Here is a 14,198-nt window from a genome sequence, read left to right as displayed (position 1 = left end):
TTTGAGGCAAAAACCATGCTGCACTGTGTTCACTGCTAGATTCCCAGGGACTAGCACAGTGCCTGGTGCAAGTGGTACTAAATGAATTCTTGGTAAACACTGGTGAGGTTTTCAATCAAATGATGAAAATGACAGGATCATATAGAGCAGCGGTTCTCAACCTGTGGGTCGAGACCCCTTTGGCGGTCAAACAACCCTTTCACAGGGGTCGCCTAAGACCATCCTGCATATCAGATATTTACATTACGATTCATAACAGTAGCAACATTACAGTTATGAAGTAGTAACGAAAATAATTTTATGGTTGGGTCACAACATGAGAAACTGTATTTAAAGGGCCAGAAGGTTGAGAACCACTGATATAGAGGAATTAACCAATGCATTTTCATGTGTGACTTTTCCAGTAAAACAAAAATCCTCCTGATCTACCAAGTATAAGGCATATTTCTTTATTTTGTACCCTTTGGAGTTTTCGCTGGTATGCTAAAGTTGGAAGAGACCTTAGAGACGAGGGCCACCTCCCTCACTTTATAACCAGAATCTGAGAGGGCTAATGACCTGCCAGGGTCACACTGCTTCCTCAAAGCAGATGAAAGTGATCTCACTTTGAGTTGATATTTTTGAGGCTCTATTAACTCCACTCAGTTTCACATTATAGACTACTACTATATAAACCTCACTCATACTTGTAGAAAGTGTTAAAATATCAAAGTATCAAAATATCATTCTGCACTATAAATATTAGTTCCATGTATTTATAGCCTTAATTGTAACTTTTCTCACTTGAACAAATTAATGGAGTTCATTCTTTCTTTGGGGAATTTTTGCTAATGCAGGTCATACATTCTTTGGTTTTCTTTTCCTCTTTTGTACACATATATTCATTAGGTTTTAAACAATTTTTTCTCTCAAATAAGTAATTCACATAATTTTTAAATATAAAAAGGTATAAAATGAAGTCTCCCTTCTCTTCCTCAATTCTTCACCCAGTCTTTTATCCCTTCTAAATAGTTCACACAACACTAGTAATAGTTTTTCATACCTTCATTTTTTTATATACAAATAGGAACATACTATACACAATGGTTTGCTTCTTGCTTTTTTTTTTTTTAGTTTAATGTATCTTGGAGATATTTCCTTATCAGCACATAAAAAGGTTTCTCCATACTTTTGACTGCTGTGTAATAATTTTCCATTACATGGATGTACCATGATTTATCAATTAGTCCACTACTGATGGGACTTGACTTTATTTTTCACCTTCTGATTATTAAAAATGCATTACAATGACTAAACTTGCAAAAGCAACTTTGGGTCTGCTTGCAAATTGCATATTTCTCATGGGATGCCTACAGGGAAATTGCTGAGTCAGAGTACATGAATGTATTGACAGAACTCATCAAATTTCCCTCCCAAGAGGTGTATCAATTTACACTCCCACCAGCAGTGTATGAGCATCCTCATATCAAACTCATATGCGCATCAAATAGGTGAAATATGGCATCTTGCTTTAGTTTCAATTTGTATCTCTATTAGAGAAGATTGGCCCTTTCTGTGTTTAAATATAAATTTATAAATTGTATAAACATATACATTTTATTTTTCTTTCTCTCAATTGCTAGGACTGTAGATTCTTTTTTGTACAGAACACTGGCCCAGGCCATCTGGACAGACATCCAGCGGCATGCCATTGTCCTTTATTTGCATTCAAAACCATTTTCCAAAGCCAGACTTTTTTATGGGTCTTCCCAAGTTAAGCAGAGGAAGCCGTCACATCATGCTGTACGCTTTGAATTCAGGAAGGAAAATTTGACTCCTGACTCTATCACAGATGCTTCGACACTTCTGATTAGCTATTAGACTTCTCCAGGACTTAAGTTATGTATCTGTAAAATGGAGTAAAGATATCTCTCTCATAAGGTTGCTCTGAGAATTAAGTGAACACATATAAAGGGGTGGGCAAAAGAAGTTTTACAGTTGTGAGTATATGTGAAACAGTTTATTCTCATATTATTATTTATTCATTATTGTATCATTTTTCATTGGAACAACTATAAACCTACCTTTGTCCACCCCTGTATTTAAAGCCCCAAGCACAGGACTTGGGTCTTACTAAGGCTTCAAGAAAGGGTGGTTTAGCTTTTTTTTTTTCTACTTCAAAGAATGCCACTCAAGAGGCTTTCTCCATTTTATTTCTTGGGGAAAAGAAAACAAAGTCTTTCCATCACATATGAGATATATATTTGGTGGTTTAGTTTTTGTCATCGCTAACCTGGTTAGGCAAAAAAACACCTGACCAGGCAAACAGCTGTTCCACTGCTTTGGGATACTTCCAGTTAAGTACTCTCAGGGGTTCAGCAGTAAGGTGCAGTCCTGCTGGAATTGTGCCATTACCTGGCCATTCAATACTGCCAACTAAATAAATACTAAGAATTGAGTTATTTTGGTCGCAAAACTTTAATCTGTTTCTCTATCAACATCCAGCTATCACTGTAAGGATCTCCACTCCCCTGGCATGCTGATTCCTGAAAGGGTGTGCTTGTCTGCCTCCATCTACAGGACTGGCTGAGCCTGCAGCGTCAAGGAGCAGCAGGCAGGAGGGACGGAGGGAAAGCTGCCCCTCACCTGCGGCCACAGTTCCATCACATTGCCCCCTGTACTGGGTTGACAAAGGATGCAAATGAAACCATGCTCAGGGAAAATGGTTTAATAATGTGAGAAAATATTTTGAAAGCTCAGTAAAGTTCTCACACAATATTTGACAGTATGTTCTAAACCAAACAAGCCACACACACCAAAAACATGTTTGGTTTATAATGAGCTCATCTTGAGAAAAGACATGCACATGTTTATCTCCATGAACTAATACCTCTTTGAGGACAGTTTTGGTCATTCATTCCTCTTTGTAGCCCCACTGCTTAGCACCATACTAGACACTAACAAATTAATGAACTCAAATTAATGAACTGAAATGACTCAAAATAAATATGACTTCTTTAACTTTTATTTCATGCTGATGCTCTTTTAATAATCTGGGAGATAGCCCAGATTATTTTCCCGAGTTTAACTTTACATCAACCCGTGTTTTCTTGCTAGCATAGTTGTATTAGCATATCTAGGCTTCAGTGATATTCATCAGAACTCTAGTTAAGAAATATTTTATCTTGAAAGAATAATATTTTCCTCTTATTTTACAAAATTTGCTATTACCTTCTTAATGGAAAAAAAAACCTACCCAAAAATGTTATAATTGTTTTAATATAGTTAGAAGTTCTGAGTAAATTTACTGCAGGCCAATTGGAGGTACATGTACACTCTGTAACACATCTAGTGAACAATTGAGTTAGTTTTCAAGGAATGCCCTCAGCAAGAAACAGAATCTTCAAATTAGCCATCTGGCATACACCCTGCTAACCCCAAAAGGAAAAAAACCTCCACAGTTTCAACTCTCTAAAACAGCCTATATTTCTACTCTGCTGCCAAGAGTAGATTCTGTACTTTCCATTAACCTGGGAGCTCAAGATTCTCAGAAAAACACACCAGTGAGTACTTCTAGAATTTTCTAGTCTCCTTTAATTACTGCAGGTCTGGACTGCTGATGTGGTCTTTCAACATCACATAGATATGTCCTATTCAACTAAACTAGTTACTGATTACCCTATCCTATATAATAAAAGCGTAATATGCTTAAGTGTTCAGTCATCCATTCAACCAATCAAAGTGTAATATGCTAATGATACGCTAAGGCCGCTCAACCACTTGCTATGATGTGCACTGACCACCGGGGGCAGAGCTCCGACCGACTGGTTAGCTTGCTGCTGGGGTCTGGCCAATCGGGACTGAGCAAGACAGGCCAGACACGTCCTGGAGCCCTCCTGCAGTCCCTCCCCAGCTGGCCAACCTTCCATGTCCCTCCCTGGCCCCAATCGTGCACCGGTGGGGTCCCTCGGCCTGGCCTGTGCCCTCTCGCAATCCGGGACCCCTCGGGGGATATCAGAGAGCTGGTTTCGGCCCGATCCCACAGGCCAGGCCAAGGGACCCCACTGGTGCACGAATTTTTGCACCAGGCCTCTAGTCTATATAATAAAAGCCTAAGTGACTGTTACAGTGGAAAGACCAGAATGACCGGTCGCTATGATGCGCACTGACCACCAGGGGGCAGACGTTCAATGTCAGTGCGCTCCCACAGAGGGAGTGTCACTCAGCCAGAAGCCAGGCTCATGGCTGGAGAGCTCAGCGGCAGTGGCAGGAGCTTCTCTCACCTCCGCAGCAGTGCTAGAGAGCAGCGAGCCAAGTGGTAAGAAGCAGCGAGCAGGCAGGCAGTAAGGAGCGAAGGATCCCAGACTGCGAGAGGGCACAGGCCGGGCTGAGGGTCCACCCCCCCAGTGTATGAATTTCGTGCACCACACCTCTAGTCTTCTAAAATGCTTTCAAGTCTATGAAATAGAGTCACCATGAACATTCAGAGAACAAACCTCCCTTCCTCATATAACTGAAGCTGTGGTCAACACTTGAACTTGAAGGCCAACAGATCTCATGCATCAGGGGCACTAGTGACCATTTTTATAAGAATATCTCCTACATAACCAGCCATTTAGCATCCTGGCTTTACCCATTTAACACCCTCACCAATGGTGACAAGCAAAAATTCTCTGAACTTTAAACTGAGAGGCAAACACTGTCTGGAGACATTTAAGATCCTCCATGTTTCTAAATGCTTAAAGATGGGGTGTGTACTACCCCTAGCTGAAAACCACTCATAAGTGCTTTACTGCTCCACCAACAAACAGAGATTCACTCTTCACCTGACCTAGGCAAAGGAGACACCAGGATAAATATGACACAGCCCATCTTTGAGTCTAGTGATGCTGTCTTACCTTCTATCAATAACACTATATTGGGACACTCAAAGGAACAGCCCAAAAGAATATATCTAAAATGGTACATACTGTCACCCATCCTTGAGCAAAAGAAATAAAGGTCCAATGGACTTAAATATTAATGTATTTTGAAGGAGCTCAGAAGCCTGGTGTGAGAAAAAATATCAGAGCTTTGGAGTCAGTTAGAAAAACCCAAGTTCCAATCTCACCCCTCCCTGGACCTTATTCCTCTCATAATTTGGGGTAAATCACTCTCTTCCACCCACCTGGGTGGTGTTCAGGATTATTCCAATGATTGGAGGATGCTGCTGGCAATTAGTGGGTGGGGTCACAGATGCCAAATGTTTTGCCAAGGACAGAAGAGTCCAGTTCAAAAAATAATTGTTCCAGGCTGGCTAGTGTTCCTCAATGGTTGAGTGGTGACCCATGAACCAGGAGGTCACAGTTCGATTCCTGGTCAGGGCACATGTCTGGGTTGAGAGCTTGGTCCCCAGTGGGGGCGTGCAGGAGGCAGCTGATCAATGAGTCTCTCTCATCACTGATGTTTCTATCTCTCCAAAAATCAATAAAAAAAATTTAACAAAAAAGAGAATTGCTCCACCCAACCACCAACAGTGTCCACTGTAAGAACTGTCCTGCCCTCAGTTTCCTTAATTGTCAGAATAGTGGTAAGCATTCCAACCTTCCAGGCTGAGGGTGAGGTTTAAATGACATGCTCTAAGTAAAAGTACCAGTCCAGAAGTGCACAGTCAGCCCTTGAAAAATGCTGTTCTCACCTTCCTTTCTCCCTCCTGAGTTGCAAACATTGCATAGAGCTCATCATAAACAAGTCTGTCATATATGATACCAGAGGCCCGGTGCACAAAATTTGTACATGGAGGGGGGGTTCCCTCAGCCCGGACTGCACCCTCTCGCAATCTGGGATCGCTGGCTCCTAACCACGCACCTGCCTGCCTTCCTGATTGCCCCTAACTGCTCGCCTGCCTGCCTGATCGCCCCTAACTGCTCACCTGCCTGCCTGATCACCCTAACTGCTCGCCTGCCTGCCTGATCGCCCCTAACTGCTCACCTGCCTGCCTGATCACTCCTAACTGCTCTCCTGCCTGCCTGATCACCCCTAACCGCCTCTGCCTTGCCCCCGCTGCCACAGCTTCATCAGGAAGGATGTCCAGAAGGTCGTTCAGCTGTCTGGTCTAATTAGCATATTATGCTTTTATTATTATTATAGATAGCAAAGAAACAGAGTGGAGCATTTTCTCAAAAGCGGGGAAAATTAGTAGGCAGCTATCCTCCAAATTTCACATTTTAGCAGTATCTGTTTAACAGGCTTTTGCAAAAATTCTCCAAATTTTTTAAAAAATATATATTTTCATTGATTTCAGAAAGGAAAAGAGGAGAAGAGATAGAAACATCAATGATGAGAAACATTGATCGGCTGCCTCCTGCATGCCCCACACTGGGGATCAAGCGCACAACCCGGGCATGTGCCCTCACTGGGAATCAAACCATGATCTCCCAGTTCATAGGTTGACATTCAACCACTGAGCCACGCCAGCCAGGCAAAAAAATTCTCTAAATTATTAATTGAGAATCTCTGTTAGACCTTTACAATCCAGTTTCAATCTAACTTTTTACCACCTTTTTCACTCTGTCTCACTAATGTGCATAGCCTCTAACAGATCGTAACCACCTGCTAGCCCTTGCCCAGCCTAGAAGACCTGTTCCCAATTTATCTCTATCTTCCTGGCTCAATTCTCTACCTATAGAAACACCACTAATGCCTTGAAGGCCCCATTAAAACCTCTACTACGAAGCCCTCCGTATTCTCCCTTATTACTTCTAATGAGTATGTTCCTTGTGTGCCATAAACTGGGCTAAACATTACAGCAGTGATTTTCAAACTGGGAGCCACAGAACTCAGACTTTTCAAGTTTCCTATGTAAAACTTCAATTGCAGTTTTCATTTCTATACTGGCGTGGGCAAAAGTAAGTTTACAGGTGTGAATATGCAAAACAGAGTATGTATTCTTGTTATTATTTATTTATTATTGTATTATTTTCCATATGAACAACTGTAAGCCTACTCTTGACAACTCCTGTATAATCTAAAATAAAAATATAAGCACTTTCTGGATCTGGTCAACCACCCAAGATATGAGGGCTGACGAGCAATTGGAATGCCCACACCTAAATTCGTATATACAACAGTGTTCAAGCTAACGTGTTTCTTTAATTGCTGAAGGTTAATGAGACTAGAGTGGTTGGCAAACTGCGGCTCACGAGCCACATGCGGCTCTTTGGCCCCTTGAGTGTGGCTCTTCCACAAAATACCGGCTCTTCCACAAAATACTGACTTCTGCGCATGGGCCACGAAGTTTCAATCGCACTGTACGTGCGCGCCCGCACGTGGTATTTTGTGGAGGAGCCACACTCAATGGGCCAAAGAGCCGCATGTGGCTCGGGAGCCGCGGTTTGCCGACCACTGGACTAGAACAACAGCAAACTCAACACACAAATGATCTGTTCACAGCACATGGAGAGCAAATAACTTACAGCACACCATGGAAGCTGTGCATCGCTATTCCCAGACACTGCATGTCTGCTAAATGGACCCCTCTGCCTCTAAAATCACCAGCACATAAGGTAAACCTGGCCCCTATTAGGACTAAAAGTTTTTACTGCCTCTAAGAGACAGCCAAAATACCCTTTCAGATTGAAATAAGATCACAGTGACAAATCGCAATTCTGTTTCCAATCTTGTTAACACCAGGGTGTTGGGTTACTAGGACATTTGGTACCACTAAGCATTTCCATTTGTTTCATTAAACTTTCAATAAAGGCTTTGTTTGTGTTTATATCCTTGAAAAGAAAGATTTAAGCTCTCTTAAAAGGTAAAACACCCACACAAAGGATTATCTGCTCTCCCCATAACATCTGGCAAACACTATAAAAGATGAAGACAAAATTAGTGTTCAAATAAGCACAATTAACATTTTCAGTGTCAGCCAGCCTGTGCCTATCTGGAGACAATGAGAATAGGGAAGTGGCAAGTAGGCAAGAGACTAGTTTGTCTTAGAGTGGTTAGCTCCAGAGAGGAGATTAGATGTGAGAAGTGCCTAAAAGCCCAAATCCCGGAGAAAGGCAGGCAGGGTTTCAGGGCAATTCTGATATGAACCTGAATCCGCCCACCTATTTTTTTCTAACAGGGCTCAAGTTTCCCAGTTTGTGGAGTCTACCTGGGGTTTCTTTTAAACTCCTCTCCCACATTACCTGACTGTTCAGTGTTGTCCAGTGATGCCAGGCACCACAGGCAGACTGCCCACACCAGCAGATCTGACATGCTGGTGGAGCCCAGTCAGGCTTCCAAACTATTTATAACTACTGTGTAACTTTGAATTTTAAATTCTCCATTAACAGTCAGGGTAATAAGAGCAGGAACCTCCCCCAAGAAGTCTACCAATTTAGTAGGAGCTTTCTTGGAAAGATGTGGGATTTTATCAACAGGTGGCCAGAATGCAAATGGTCCACAAGCAGGGAAACTGAGGAACACATAGCCGACTAGAATCAAATCACAAAACTAAATACTAATGGGACCAGCTCAGTCACGGAGTTCTGTTTCTCGAAATCCACTTTTCCTTGAAGCCCTCTAAGTCTTTAAAACCTGAAGTGCACACAGCTCTCTGGGGCCCGTCCTTGTAATCACATGGGTTACACACTCGCCTAGCGCAGGCTAGGGGAGGGCGTTTCAGCCTCTCTTCGCACCAACGATCTAAAATGGGAAGTTGTATTTACTTTAACCCCTCTCCCTCCTCAATGACGGGGAAAAGACTCGGGAAAAGGTTTGGTTTGTTTTTTTGTTTTTTGTTTTTCTTTCAGTGAGATGCGTCAAATACAACACAACAGCCCTCCAAAACTAAGCACACAGATTTTACAGCAGGTGGAGGAAGGAGGAAAGATTACAGGGAAGGAACACGTTTTCATTACTGAAACCAAGGCAGTTCCAGTACCGTTCCTGGAGGCTGTTTGGTAAAGGGCATGTTTCCGAAGAAAGATGGGAAAGAACGAAAGAAGGCGGCATCATTTACGTCCCGGCAATGGTAAATAAAACAGGCGAGGTGTTTATAAATTGATGAAGTCTTGGGGACCCGGTATCACAATTCTTTTTTTTTTTAATCGTTTTTGAGAACATTTAAATAAGCCGGCAAAATAATAGCTGCGGGAGGCGCTCGGAGGCTTCCCCCCACCAGCGCTCGGACGCGCCCCTCCACGCCGGGGAGGCTCGCCGGCTCACGGCTGCTCCCGGGACCGGCGGGGCACCGGGGCGCGCCCCTGCCCCGGACGCGGCGAGCAGGCTCGGGCGCCGACCGGGAACCGAACCCGGACGGGAGGGGCGGAGGGAAGAGCGCGGACTGCGCCGGCCCAGGGGGTGCGCACCCGGCCGCGAGCCACCAACTTCATCCACGTTTAACAAACCCGGGAGAGGTGCGGCCCGGGAACCGGGCGAGGAGGAGGAGGAAACTTGAGCAGCGGAGAAAGGAGAACAGAAAGTGGCGGTCCAAGTGCAGCTGGCGGCGGGCGTCAGGCTGGGAGCCCCGTCCGGCAGGTCAGCGCAGGACCCCCTCCCCCGACGCCCCCAAGACTCCCACCTGGCAGCGCCCCGGCCCGGGGCAGGCGGGTGGCCCGTCCCTGGCCTCTCCTCCTCCTCTTCTTCCTTGTCCCGGAAAGGACTCCGGGGAGCGAAGAACCGGGAGAAGCTGTGCCAGGGGGCGCCGCCCCTCCTACGGCCGCCGGACATCACCCCGGCGCGGCGGCCGGGCCCGGGCCGTCTGCGGGGAATGAGCGGGAGTGGCGGTGTCCTGAGTTGGGAGCCCGGCCGGGCGCCGCGGGACCCGGCGAGGGCTACACCGCCTCGGCGGCCGGCGCGGCACCGTCCATCCCGGGCGGGAGAGGTGCTAGCACCACCACTCCCCGCGCGGCAGCTCCTCGCGCTGCGCGGCGGCTCCTCCTCCCGCCCCCGCCCCAGGGAGGAGCCAGCGGCCGCTGCCCGCCCCGCCCCGCAATGGCCCCGCCCCACCCCAGGCCCCGCCCCTCCGAGACCTTGCCCTCACCCCAGGCTCCGCCCCGCCGAGGCCCCGCCCTCCCCTCGCCCGCTGTAGCACCGAGGCCCCGCCCCGGCTCCGAGACTCCGCCCCTCCGCGTCCCCGCGTAGGTCGGCCGGGGCTGTAGCGGTCGCGGCTGGAGGCGCCAGCCTGAAACCAACCCAGGAACCTGCCACCGCGACGACGCAGGTCTCCCGGCATCTGGCACAAAGGAGTTTAGGCTTTGCGTTCAAGTTTGACTTTCTATTACTGATATGTTTTCTACCCCCAGTCACTGCGAGGAATTTTCAGACATTTGAAAGGTTTATGAATTGAAGTTTGTGAGGGCACCTGGTGCACTCCCGTACCGGAGTGCCTCGGCGGGTGGGGGTGCCTGTCTAGGTCTCCTATTGGGCTGGCCTACTGTACGCGGGGAGTAACTTTCCTAACCCAGACGTGCTTTAAATTTCCCACACTCCATGACCAAAACAAGTGTGAGTCAAACTTGTGAGTGCTGAAACAATAAAGTAGTATGGATTTTTTTTAGCTTTTATGAAAAAATTTATAAGTACAAAAAAGAACCCCGTACCTAATTAATGTATACAACCTGATGAGTCTGGAGATCACAATCTATGCTATAAATCAATCTGTCCATCACCTCAAAAAAGTTTCCTCCCACCTTATTTATTATTATTTGTTATTATATTTTGTGATAAGAACACTTCATATAAGCTAGGCCTTCTCAGCGTATCCTAAGTAGACAACAGGCATTGCTAACTACAGGCACTGTGCTGTACTGTGGAGCTCTAGGACTTGCATAACTGAAACTTGGTACCCGTTGGCTAATACTCCCTGTTCCTGCTTCCCCTTGGCAACCACCATTCCAACTCTCTGCTTTTATGAACTTGACTATTTCAGATTCATCATATAAATGGTATCATGTAGCATTTGTTGTTCTGACATTTCATGAATGCAGTAGTATGGGTTTTCTTGGTTTTTAAAACCCTAGTCACCAGTACAGAAAACATTGTAGCCCATTCACCCAGGTGTTTTGTTTTGGTTTGTTTTAAAGCCAAACTACCCCTAAAAGGTGTAAAAATCAGAGACGTGATATGGCATGCTTGTTCACTAAAAACCATATATAAATAAACTAGGGTCCCAATGCATGAATTTGTGCACCTTGAAAGGAACTGTGGGCCAAGAGACTGCGGTGGGCACAGGGGCAGGTCTCAGCCCATCCTCTGCGCCCCCTCCTGGCCCCTCCCACCATGGTCTCCATCCCCTGTCTTCCAGCAGCCCCATTCCCACTGCCACCACTCCACCACCTCCGCTCCCACACGCTGATGGTGCTGGCCCCACTCGCCCCACTGACAGTGCTGAGAAATTGGGGCCAGCGCCAGCAGCGGGTGTGAGTGGGGCTGGTGCCATCAGTGGGTGTGAGCGGCGGCTGCTGTTCCAAACGCCCCTCAGGAGCAGGGGGAGGTGGAGAAGCCCTCAGGGGCGATCAGGGCTGGCAGTCGCCGCTTGCACGTGCGGACAGCGCTGAGCAATTGGGACTGGCACTAGGCGCTGGCAGTGGGTGCGAGTGCTGGGCAAGACTGTGGTGCACAGGAGCAAAGAATTTCCAGTAACCACCAGAGGCTTGCCCTAATGACAGCAACCGGTACCCTGTCTTGGTCTGGTGCCCCCGCTCACCTGCTCCATCATCCCGCCGCGATTGACATCCGCCATGTTCCGCATGTGCCCCCTGGTGGTCAGTGCACATCATAGAGACCGGTTGTTCAGTTGTTCTGCCATTCGGTCTATTTGCATATTAGCCTTTTATTATATACAAGAGGTCCATTGCACAAAGAGAATTTTCCTCCGGCACCCGGGACCCAGGCCTTTGCTCTGGCTGGAGCCTTCAGTCTTCGCGGCTCCGCCGCTTCGCCCCTACATATGCAAATTAACCACCATCTTTGTTGGGTTAATTTGCATACTCTCCTGATTGACTGGTGAGCGTAGCAGAGGGACAGTTAATTTACATGTTTGTCTATTATTAGGTAAGACTAGAGGCCTGCTAGAGTAGGCCTTCCTTCCCCTGGCTGCCAGCACCAGCTTCCCTCTGGCACCCAGGACCCAGGCTTCCCTTGCAGCCCCGCCTTTGTCCAGAAGGTTGTCCAGAAGGTCGGGATGTCCAGTCTAATTAGCATTTTATGTTTTTATTACTATAGAGGATGAAATCAAAAGGAAATGTCCAAGGCAGTTTTGACTTGGGAAGGGGAAGCCATGGATCTTAGGGTCATCCCACCGCTGGCATTGGAGTGCTGGAGGAGGAGAGGGTTGTTTATGAGTAGACTGACCGTCTGGAAGCTCCAGGTCATGTCAGCACCAGCTGGTGACTGTGGAGCCTCTCTGCCACCTACAGCTGCCTCCTAGAGGCACTTCAGCTTCTACTAACTCAGTGGTTCTCAACCTTGGCTGCACATTAGAATTACCTGGGAATCTTCTTAAAATCCTGATTTCTGGGCCTCATCTCTGGAAATTCTGTTTCTTTGTTACTAATGTTGTGGCCCCATCCCATAACAAAGAAACAGAATTTCTGGAGGATGAGGCCCAAAAATCAGGATTTTAAAAAGATTCCCAGGTGATTCTAATGTGCAGCCAAGGTTGAGAACCACTGTACTAACTGCAGCCGAGCCCAAGGCACTCCCCCTAATTTGTTCTGGCTCCATTTAACCCACCCAAGTTAAACCCGCCCACTTTCCCTCAGCTGGGTTTATCTCAGACTATCCCTCAAGATTGACTGTGTTCTCTTTTGCAAATCTTCCCTCCTTCCCTGAAAGTCTGGGAGAATAGGAAAAAGCTAGAATAATACATTAGAATAAGACAAGTGAAGTTCCCAATTCTAGGAGAGAATCTCCATTTTATTACTATTATTTTAGGAGAGAGTCTCCATTATTATTATTATTATTTTAGGAGAGAGTCTCCATTGAAGGCCCACTTACCAGGAAGCCTGGGAGGCAAGGAAGAGTACAAAACGATCTGTTTCTTCCAGCTAGAAGGCCCAGAGAATAATTTATCTCCTCACAAAATGTTAAATGACTACCAGATGTCTCCCCCACTGTACTGTGACCAAAGCAGGCCCTATCCCTAAGGCCTATCCAGAGAGAGGATTATTCACAAAGTCTTTCTGGGGATAAAAGTGGGTGTGAGCTAGTAAGAGTAATTACCGAATTACAGTTCCAAATTATATTTCTCACCCTGACTGGTTTGGCTCAGTGGATAGAGCGTCGGCCTGCGGACTGAAGGGTTCAAGGTTTGGTTTCAGTCAAGGGCATGTACCTTGGTTGTGGGCACATCCCCAGTGGGGGGTGTGCAAGAGGCAGCTGATCATTGTTTCTCTCTCATCGATGTTTCTAACTCTCTATCCCTCTCCCTTCCTCTCTAAAAAATCAATAAAATATATTTTAAAAATTATATTTCTCTAAGAATAATCATTTCTCGCCTGGCCAATGTGGCTCAGTGGTTGAGTATTGACCCATGAGCCAGGAGGTCACTGGTTTGATTCCTGATCAGGGCATCTGTCTGGGTTGTGGGCTCAATCTCCGGTGGGGAGGTATACAGGAGGCAGCTGACCAATGATGTTTCTCTCTCATTGATGTTTCTGTCTTTCTATCCCTCTCCCTTCCTCTATCCCTAAAAATCAATAAAGATGTATTTTTTTAAAAGAATTTTTCTAAAAAATAGCTCTCAAGGAAAATGCTGTAATAGTTATATTTCTTCAATAGTCACTATTCTTGCTAAGTGAGAAGGCATCAGAATCTTGACGTGTAAAGTCCTTCATATAGAAATGTCCAGCAGTGCTGGTGGTGAGAGTATGAATATGAAAATAATGCGAATGGTCATCCAGCTAGAATCCATTCCAGTAATGGATAGTATGCAACCATATAAGATAATGTAAATGTTATTAGAGATCCCTAAACTAAACAGTTGGGCCCAATATAGACCCATGATATTTTTTTTTTCTGAAAAGGAACTAATTCATGAAAGAAATAATGACTACCTAATTTCCATTCTGTGGTAGAACAAAGTGCTTAAATGAATTGTAACACGCATGGTGCCAAGCCTCCATTAAAGGAAACTGTCTTAAAGCCATAAAACAGTGACTCCTAAGTTTTTGTTTATTTACTTGTCTAGTGTTTATCAGTTCTTAGATAATGTACATCCTTATATTGTGAACTCAAAAAAGCATTTCTGA

General features: G+C 45.7%; 1 protein-coding gene across 5 annotated transcripts in view; it reads right to left on the bottom strand.

The window, feature by feature from the left end:
- Nucleotides 1-9,889, bottom strand: part of CRYBG3 (crystallin beta-gamma domain containing 3) — a 131,278-nt gene extending 121,389 nt beyond the window's left edge. For 4 of the 5 annotated variants that reach the window (XM_036352724.1, XM_036352725.1, XM_036352726.1 and 1 more), the window contains exon 1: nt 9,527-9,889. In XM_036352724.1, the coding sequence (XP_036208617.1) occupies nt 9,527-9,675 (149 nt within the window). In that variant the 5' untranslated portion in view covers nt 9,676-9,889. The remainder of the gene's footprint in view (nt 1-9,526) is intronic. The other variant, XM_036352727.1, reaches the window with a different exon arrangement.
- Between the last annotated feature and the right edge of the window lie 4,309 nt (nt 9,890-14,198).

This window comes from Myotis myotis, unplaced genomic scaffold (assembly GCF_014108235.1).
Source record: "Myotis myotis isolate mMyoMyo1 unplaced genomic scaffold, mMyoMyo1.p scaffold_m19_p_2, whole genome shotgun sequence".
NCBI lineage: Eukaryota > Metazoa > Chordata > Mammalia > Chiroptera > Vespertilionidae > Myotis > Myotis myotis.
The sequence above is the reverse complement of the archived record's forward strand: the minus strand, read 5'-3'. Positions and strand labels throughout refer to the sequence as shown.